We start from the raw sequence: 8,745 nt of genomic DNA on the forward strand, positions 1-8,745 counted from the left end.
GGCGGGGAGCTGCAGACAAGTGATGCCGGGGGGGGGCTCACTTCGAAGCCCGAGATGTCTGGGGGGTGCCCTTTGCCCGCCCCCTGGCGCTGCTCTCATGGCGCGGGGGGGGGGGTATTTCCGTGCTCAAAGGGACCCGGGCCCCCCCGGCCGGCCCCAGTGCCGCGGGGCTGCCGCCGCTCGGGAGGGGCGGCTCCGTGCAGACGCTCCCTGGGTGGGGCGAGCTCCCAGCCCAGCAGTGGCGCCGGGCAGGCAGCGAGCAGCCGCCCTCGCCCTCAGGCCCGACCGGGCCGTGTGGAGAGCGGGCGCGGCAGGACGATACTCGCCCCTCGTAACCCCCTTTTGCACCAGTCCCGCAAACGGCCTCTCGGAGGGGGCGGGGCTAAGGGGACACCGCAAGAGCGACAGGGAGAAGCGTCCAATCGGCTTCCTCGCCCCGCCTCATTGGCCTACTCCCCGCTTCTGGCCCGGGAGAGGTGGCGGCCGGAGCCTATGGGCGCCGCGTTGGGGGCGCGGCCAAGCGCTTGTCGTGAGGGTTGCGGGCCAATCGGGGAGAAGATGTGAGGCAGCCCCGCCCCGCCCCCGCTGGGGCCGCAGCCAATAAGACGCGCGGGGGGGAGGCGGTGAGCTGGGGTTCCGTGTGGAAAGAACAGGGGGCTCGGGTGCAAAGTTTCGTTTCAAACCGTCTGCAAAGAGCGGCCGAGGAGGGGGAGTTGGAGACCGACGCCCCGCTCAGCCCGGCTCGTGCCGCCGCCGCCGCCTCTCGCTTTTCCTTCGCGGCGGTCGTTGCCCGGCCAGGTGAGTGCGGAGCTCGCCGCCGCCCCGTCCCCTCGCAGCGCCCCGCCCTCCCGCGGGCTCACCCCGCAGCCGGCAGCGCCGAGACCCGGGTCCTCTCAGCCTCCCTCCCCTCCCCGCTGGGCGCCGCTCGCCGCCGGGGCGGAGCGCGAGGATGGCGGACAACGGGGCGGGCGAGCCCCGGCAGCCCCGCTACCGCCGGGTGCGGCTGATGTGCATGCTGGCGCTCACTTTCCTCTTCTTCGTGGTGGAGGTGGTGGTGAGCCGGGTCACCGCCTCGCTGGCCATGCTCTCGGACTCCTTCCACATGCTGTCCGACGTCATGGCCCTGGTGGTGGCCCTGGTGGCCGTGCGCTTCGCCCAGCGCACCCGCGCCACCCACAAGAACACCTTCGGCTGGGTGCGGGCCGAGGTGATGGGCGCCTTGGTCAACGCCGTCTTCCTCACCGCCCTCTGCTTCACCATCCTGCTGGAGGCCATCGAGCGCTTCACCGAGCCCCACGAGATCCAGCAGCCGCTCGTGGTGATTGGGGTGGGGGCCGCCGGGCTGCTCGTCAATCTGCTGGGGCTCTGCCTCTTCCACCAGCATGGAGGCGGCGGGCACGGGCACTCGCATGGGGGGAGCCAGCACCACCGCAGCGGCAGCCGCGCCAAATTGGAGCGATCTTCCGGGGAAGGGGATGCTGTGCTGCGCAAGGAGGAGACCAACACGCTGGTGGAGAATTGCAGCAGCAGCACCAATGGGGTCAACCAGGAGAAGCTAGGTAAGCAGTACTGCCTCCGGGAGGAGCCCTCCCTTAGCCTGAGGTCTGGAGGAGGCGGGGGAAATCTCTCCTAGCAAATTTAGGAAGGAGGGGGGCTGGTAGACACTCCAGTGTCAGACTGGAAGGTGGGTAGGGGAGAGGTTCACTTCCTCATTCTCAGAGGAGATGAAGTAGGACAAAGTAAGGGAGATAAGACTTTGTCAAGTAACCTGGTAGAGGGGCAATAACATCCTGGAGTGCGCAGTGGATTTTGGAGGCCACCTGCATGCTGGTGGAAGAAAGGTAAGAGACTCCCCCATTAGATAGTTGTTTATGTAGTAATATATCGGCAACAGTTTGTTCCTATATTAGCCGGTCAGGCGATCCACAGGTACTCAGTACACTCATGCACACTCTTTCTCTGACAACTTGCTTTCTGCATTGTGCCCTTATTTGGCAATCCAGCAGACTTCAGTGTGGGTTGGGGGGAAATGCTTCTCTACCAGACACCTGTCAGGTAAACAATTAATTACTTTACAGATTCTTGTTCTCTAAGTGTCTAGCATAACATAAAATCAATCCACTAATCATTGTGTACTTGGGCTGTATGTTGTTTTTTAAAAGATGGGCTTTATGACAATATAGGAAGGTTGCTCTAGTACCTTAAGCATTAACTTGACCACTTAATAAGCCTTAGTGTTATTTCACTTCCTAGGTAAGTATCCTAGTTTCAACATAAGTAACTCACTGAGTTAGAGCAACAAGGTTGGTAAGGTAATATCTTTTTATTGGGCCAATTTCTGTTGGTTTGAGAGACAAGCTTACACAGAGGTATTCTGTTACACAGAGCTGTACTTCAGGTCTGGGAAAGCTCAGAAACTTGTCTCTCTGACCATTGGAAATTGGTCCAATAAAGATATTACCTCCTTGTCTCTGTAAAAATCCTTAGGCCGTTAAAGTTAAGTATATCTGACAGAACCTCATTAGATCAGAAAATGCAGAGTTAAATTTCCATGAAAAATACTAATTCTCTCTTGTCATACCTGAACACCATATACCTCTGAAATTTGTAGTATCCACTACATGCCTGCTATACTGTCATAGGTCTCTTCTATACTAGAAAACATTATATAAATATTGGGGTTAAGCATGACCACCTGATAAACTTAAAATGTGGTGGTACTCTACATAGACAAGGGCTAACATCTGTCTAACATTGTGTTAGTTAACATGTTTTAACACTGTCCTGTCCTAGTGCAGATGAGCACTAACAATCTACATTCTAATTTCCTAACCAACTACCCTCTATGTATGAGCCATCTGTCTGTCTGTCCATCTAGTTCTTCTGTGGTCCCCATTTTCTGAGTACCTTCCAAAATTATAAAATGTACATATGAGTATATTTCTCTCTCTTCTGATCAGCAGTGGCCAGCAGACTTTCTTTCCTAGTTATTGTGGAAGTGGTAGACTGGCTGGCTTGCTTTTTGTGCATTTTGCTCTGAAAGTAGAGCAGTTTGTAGTGTCCTCACTCAGTTGAACCTCTTTGGGTATGTCTACACTACCTGCCAGATCGGCGGGCAGCGATCAACTTCTGTACTCCAGCGCTGTGAGAGGCGCAGGCAGAGTCAACGGGGGAGCGGCAGTAGTCGACTCACTGTGGTGAAGACACCACACACCACAGGAAGTCGATCTAAGTAAGTCAACTTCAGCTAAATTATCCATGAAGTTGCATAACTTAGATCGATTTCCCCCCCCCCCACACACACACACACCTCCCTAATGTGTAGACCAGGCCTTTGAATAAACTACAACATCTTTTCTCTTACCTGTTTTATACAGACTTGTGCTTTCTATAGTAGAATAAGAAAGGGACAACAGTTTCACAACTTACTCTGTACAGATAATCAATAAATACACTTCTCCATCCACTGTTCTGCTACAAGAACACAAATTGAATTGCTGGGGTATAACTGTAGCTGAATTGTGCCGTGGTAGAGGTTTTAAAAAACAAAAACCTAAATGAAGTCACTTTGCTACAATATTTCACTGTAGTAATGTGGTTTCTGAACTTACTGTGAGTTAATACCATGATATAGTAAAATGTTTCTAGTATCTAATATTGTGATGTAGCATGTAACTGTTTTTACTGTTTTCTTTGCAGGTGATGGCAAGGCAGAACTACAAGCGAATGGGAGCGTTGGCCCTAACTCTCTGGACGTTGAGGTCGAAGAAGATTCCAGTGGACAGCTTAACATGCGTGGAGTTTTTCTGCATGTGCTTGGAGATGCCTTGGGTTCAGTGATTGTGGTGGTGAATGCCTCAGTCTTTTACTTTTCTTGGAATCCATGCCCCAAAGATGGGTCCTGTTTTAATCCATGTATTGATAGCCATTGCATAGAAAATGCTACTGTAGCCCCACTGCTTGACAGTGCTGATCTGCTCACACAAGAGGGTATTCATGTAGCTGGTCCCTGCTGGGTGCTGTATTTAGATCCCTCTCTTTGTCTGATAATGGTTTGTATACTCCTTTACACAACTTATCCATTACTTAAGGAATCTGCCCTTATCCTTTTGCAAACTGTTCCCAAACAAATTGATATTTATTCTCTGAACTTGAAACTACGTAAACTTGAAGGAGTTGAAGCAGTCCATGAACTACATGTTTGGCAGCTGGCAGGCAGCAGGATCATTGGTACTGCTCACATAAAATGTCATGACCCTGCATCATACATGAAAGTGGCAAAGCACATTAAGGAGATTTTTCATGATGAAGGGATCCATGCCACTACAATTCAGCCTGAGTTTGCCAGTGTAGGCTCTGAATCAGGTGTTGGCAAATGTGAGTTTCCCTGCAGAACTCAGTGTGCTCTGAAGCAGTGTTGTGGGACAGCAGAAGGCAGTACTGAAAAGAAGACCGCAAAGACCTCTTCAATTGCTATTTCATGCTCAGAAATAATCATTGACTCTCCACACCATAAAACTAGGAGGACTAAATCTGAAAGTATACCTGCTGTTAGGCTAGAGGCAGATGATGACCCAGACACGCAATTTGAATCATCTTTGTAATTCCCAAAGTTGTGCTGTTTGAGTTTTGATGGCTTCTACTACAGCTTTATTGCAAGAGGAAGAGTAATATTTGAGATGCAAGTTTGTCAAGCAGTGTAATTGCGGAAGTCCCTGTTCTTGTCACATTGCTAAATCTAGGATGCTTGTTTTAAAGAACATATTAGCATTGTCATGACACAATGTGTTTGTGTTGACTTTGTAATAAGTGGCACTGAAAGTGTGCCAATGCTGTAAAAAAATTTGGAAAACTAGTTTCAACACTTCAGCAGAAAGACTCTTGTTGTGCTTAAATTAAAATATTTTCTCCCCTGAAAAGCTGCTTGAGGGATAAGTAAATTGGAACTCAGTTTGTGTTAGACTTCTCATTGGGGCTACTCTTTTCCCTTAATATTTGATTTGTAGATATTTTAATATATTGTTTGTAACCCATATGAAAACCAAAGTTCATAGAATGTTTTTATGGAAATAACATCAAACTAAAACCACTTTGTCAGTTTCACACTTTTTTCCTTACACTTATACAGTGAACTATGTGAGTGCTTTTTTTGGTGGATTTATTGCATAGCATAAATAGTAGCATATTTTAAAGGAAACATATCACATGATTGATAGAAAACTGTCTAGTTTTTTTTCCCACTGGGGCTATGGGGTAATTAAAATTGGCTGTAAAAATATCGGTTGTGAAAGTTATGTTCTGTTAAAATGTAAGTTCAACCTGCTGTATGCTCCTCTGATCAGACTGAGAGATGAAGTGACTGATAAAGTAACTAATTGTTGGCTAATTCATAAAATATGCATTCAGTGTTCTTCCTTCTTCACAAGTTCAGTTGCACTCTTGATTTCATTAGATCATTATGTAAATGTAAGAATTTGCTAGAACCTTTAAGTTCCAGTGCTGTAACATTGGAGTTGGAACCTTTATTTAAAGGAGTTGGTATTTATCATTGTAATGCCAACCAGCATTGTTAAAGTGGAGCATCTGTCAACATTGGCATTCTATTTCCTGGGTTTCAAGGGTTTAAATTATAACTGTAGTAAAAATTCACTTGGATGAAATTTTGCTGATAGTCTCAATGCAGCAGTAAGTACTTTTTACAGTAGGTGAGATCCTGGCTCCATTGAAGACAATTGAAGCTTTGCCAGTGATATCAGTGGGGCCAGGATTTCATCCAATATATTTTACCCTTTTTAAAGTAATGTGTGTCAAAGAATTTTACCTACTGAATTTGTAAATATTCAGTTTAAAAATGTTTAACTCAACTAAATAATAGACTAGCTCTGAAGAAGCTGTTACAGTGTGCCATCAACTCATACTTTCTCAAGAATTGGGTTATTGACTCTTTGAGTCAGCAGGGTATTGGGGAGAACAGAAGGCAATATAAAAGAGGACACTAAGGGACTTTGGTCCCATGCTGAGAATTGTGTTCCAGGCCAAAATGTACCCTTAAATCCACCTTTGGAATTGCATATTTACAATGAGAAACAATGATTGGTAATTAAGCACGGGACTGAGAGTTGGAAGGACTGAGTTCTTTTCCCAGCTCTGCCACTTACATTGTGTGACCTTGGGCTAGTCGCTTAACCTTTCTTGGCCTCATTTTACCCATTTTTAAAATGCAGATAATACCTACCTCATGGGGTATTGAGGCTTAATACATTAGTTTCTAAAGACCTTTTGAGATCTTCTGATGAAGGCCCTATAGAGGTGCACAATTGTAAAATGGCTTGTTTTCCAACAGTGGCTCCTTTTACACATGTGCTGCAATAGCCAGGCACAACAGGATTATTTAAGGACCGTTTTGGCCTTATTTATGGATTTACTGCATACTGTGTTTTTAAGGCCTTAAACAGTATTTAAATTTAATATATTTTGTATTAAAATGTTTTGGTTAGTGAAGGAAATGTAGGTTCTTTTTCCCCCCTCTTCAATATAGAGCTCTTCACTAATTTGCACATCTCTAATTAATGTTCCCTATAATACCCACTCATAAGTGGTTCACAACTGACTGGTGCCCTTCCAGAAGGGGACCAGGCCTGTTTGTGACAGTGGGCTTCCTCAGCTTCTCAGCAAAGCATTATAATGAGGTTTTACATTAAGATTGTTTGCAAAATATACTACCATATATTCACTAATGTGCAATGAATAAAACATTGTCAAACTGCACCTCTGACATGAACAAAGTGCACTTGAAATAGATAACCTTGCTTTTTTTTTACTGTAAGCTGTTTGACTAGTATGGTTAATAGTTTGTATTTGGTCTCCCAGTCACTAGTGGGAATTGGCAAGGTCCTGCTGTATAACTATCGCTAACAAAATATAAAACAGTTTATTGCCAAAAATATAGTAGTACTGAAAGTCACGACTATTCGTTTTCCTTTTGCTTTTATAGAGAGGCTACTAGTCCTGACATGATTGTCCTCTTTAGGTAACAGTCACAGATAAATACATTTGAATAGGTCTAGAAATGTAGACACTCATTCCATTGTAAATTTTTAATCTGTTTGTGCCAGAAGTCATATTTTTCTAGTGCTATAGCCATTGCAGGCAATGGCTATCTTTAAATAAAAGGAAAAAAACTTTCCCCCCTCGGACTTGAGTACAGTATATATTTCATTTTAGGCCCAAAGTGGGAGTTGTACAGCAGTGGCCGTATGATTTGTACATTCATGTTGCTGTAATTAGCTCAAACTGTAGCCTGATAACTTGCAATACATCTCAATCTTTTAATCTGATTTATGCAGACTTGATTTAATTCTGAAGACCGTAATTCCAGAATACTGGTAGCTTTCTCGCATTATTGCATAAATCGTTTTTTAAAGCATGAAATTAGTGACTCTCATATGAGTAAGCACTTTACCAGGTGGAACAGGAAAGCAGCTAATTGTCTGCATTGTGCATTCCTGGGTGTGGGGTGTTTTATTTTTATTTTTTTATTATAAATTAAAACACGGAACGCTGATTTTTAGGAAAAAGGAAAGTATACTCCAGTGTCTGTTTTTGTTTGCTTCCCATTAAATGTTACTTGGTAGAGTATCTTATATCTGGTAAAATGTTTCATTCATAAATATACTTACTTTAGAGTCCACTTCCTAGAGGTGTGTAGTAAACAAGTAGAAGTAGATCAAAATTGAGACAGCCTGAGGAAAACTATGTGGGGGCTTGATACTGCAAACATTTATATTCCTGAGTAGTCCTATTGAACTCAGAGGGAATACTTGTGTGAGTGAAGTTACTTGCCTGTGAATAAGTGTTTGCAGGATTGGACCCTAAATATGCAATGGGGGGGGGGGGGGAGGGCTCTATGGCTTTTCAAAAGAAGCCTCAAAAGCTAGGTGCTGATTTTTAGTGATGATTCATTTAAAATGAAATGGGTGGTAATAGAGGGTTTTTCCCATCAAAATTATGTTACATAAGTAGTACTGGCTTTTAACTCTTGGTCTGACTTTTTTCAAAGGCGTTGAGCACCAATGCTCTTATTGACTTCAGTTGGAATTGGTGTTGCTTAGCACCTTTGAAAAGTAGGCAATCAAGTAACTCAATGGGTAGTTAAGAGGGAAACAACATTTCTTTCTAGAATGCACATGCTAACCTATTCTGCCATAGGGAACTTTTTTCCTGAATTTTTATATCTAGACATGCTGATTTTTCATGTGATGAAATGCTCTATTTAAGGGTATTTAAAACAGCATATTAAAACATTGGGTTTATTTCATAACACAGCATCAGTTATTTAGCCTTCTTAGAATTCTGATTTTTATGTTGCTTACTCAATTCTGTGGTGATTGATTTAGCCTTCTACTTGAACCTTTTATTTCTCCTCATGGATGGAAAGGAGGGGTTCTTCGTGTGCCTGAATTGAGACAGTCCTGAAAGCTTTCCAGGCCTGATGCAGCCTTACTGATGATAAGGTCTGATTCTTCCTTATGACCTTTAGTTTGTGAAATTAATTGCCTATATGGGATACCTTTCGATATTGTATAAATGTGAGCCTGATACCTTTTCCATTCGTATATCTGAGTATTCATTTAAAAAAACGCAACACAACACCTTTAGGTTATATTTCCCAAGGTATGTGGGTTTAGTTAGGATTCTTTTCTCACACCATGAGTTTAATTTTGTAACCATTGTTGAGGGGACCTA

General features: G+C 44.4%; 1 protein-coding gene across 1 annotated transcript; it reads left to right on the forward strand.

The window, feature by feature from the left end:
• The first annotated feature begins 670 nt into the window (after positions 1 to 670).
• On the forward strand, positions 671 to 5,395 carry SLC30A1 (solute carrier family 30 member 1). Its single transcript, XM_048843103.2, has 2 exons — positions 671 to 1,559; positions 3,700 to 5,395. The coding sequence occupies exons 1-2, from the start codon at positions 950 to 952 to the stop codon at positions 4,602 to 4,604; spliced, it is 1,515 nt and encodes a 504-aa protein (XP_048699060.1). The 5' UTR covers positions 671 to 949; the 3' UTR covers positions 4,605 to 5,395.
• The last annotated feature ends 3,350 nt before the right edge of the window (positions 5,396 to 8,745 follow it).

Source organism: Caretta caretta, chromosome 3 (genome assembly GCF_965140235.1).
Source record: "Caretta caretta isolate rCarCar2 chromosome 3, rCarCar1.hap1, whole genome shotgun sequence".
Classification (NCBI taxonomy): Eukaryota; Metazoa; Chordata; order Testudines; family Cheloniidae; genus Caretta; species Caretta caretta.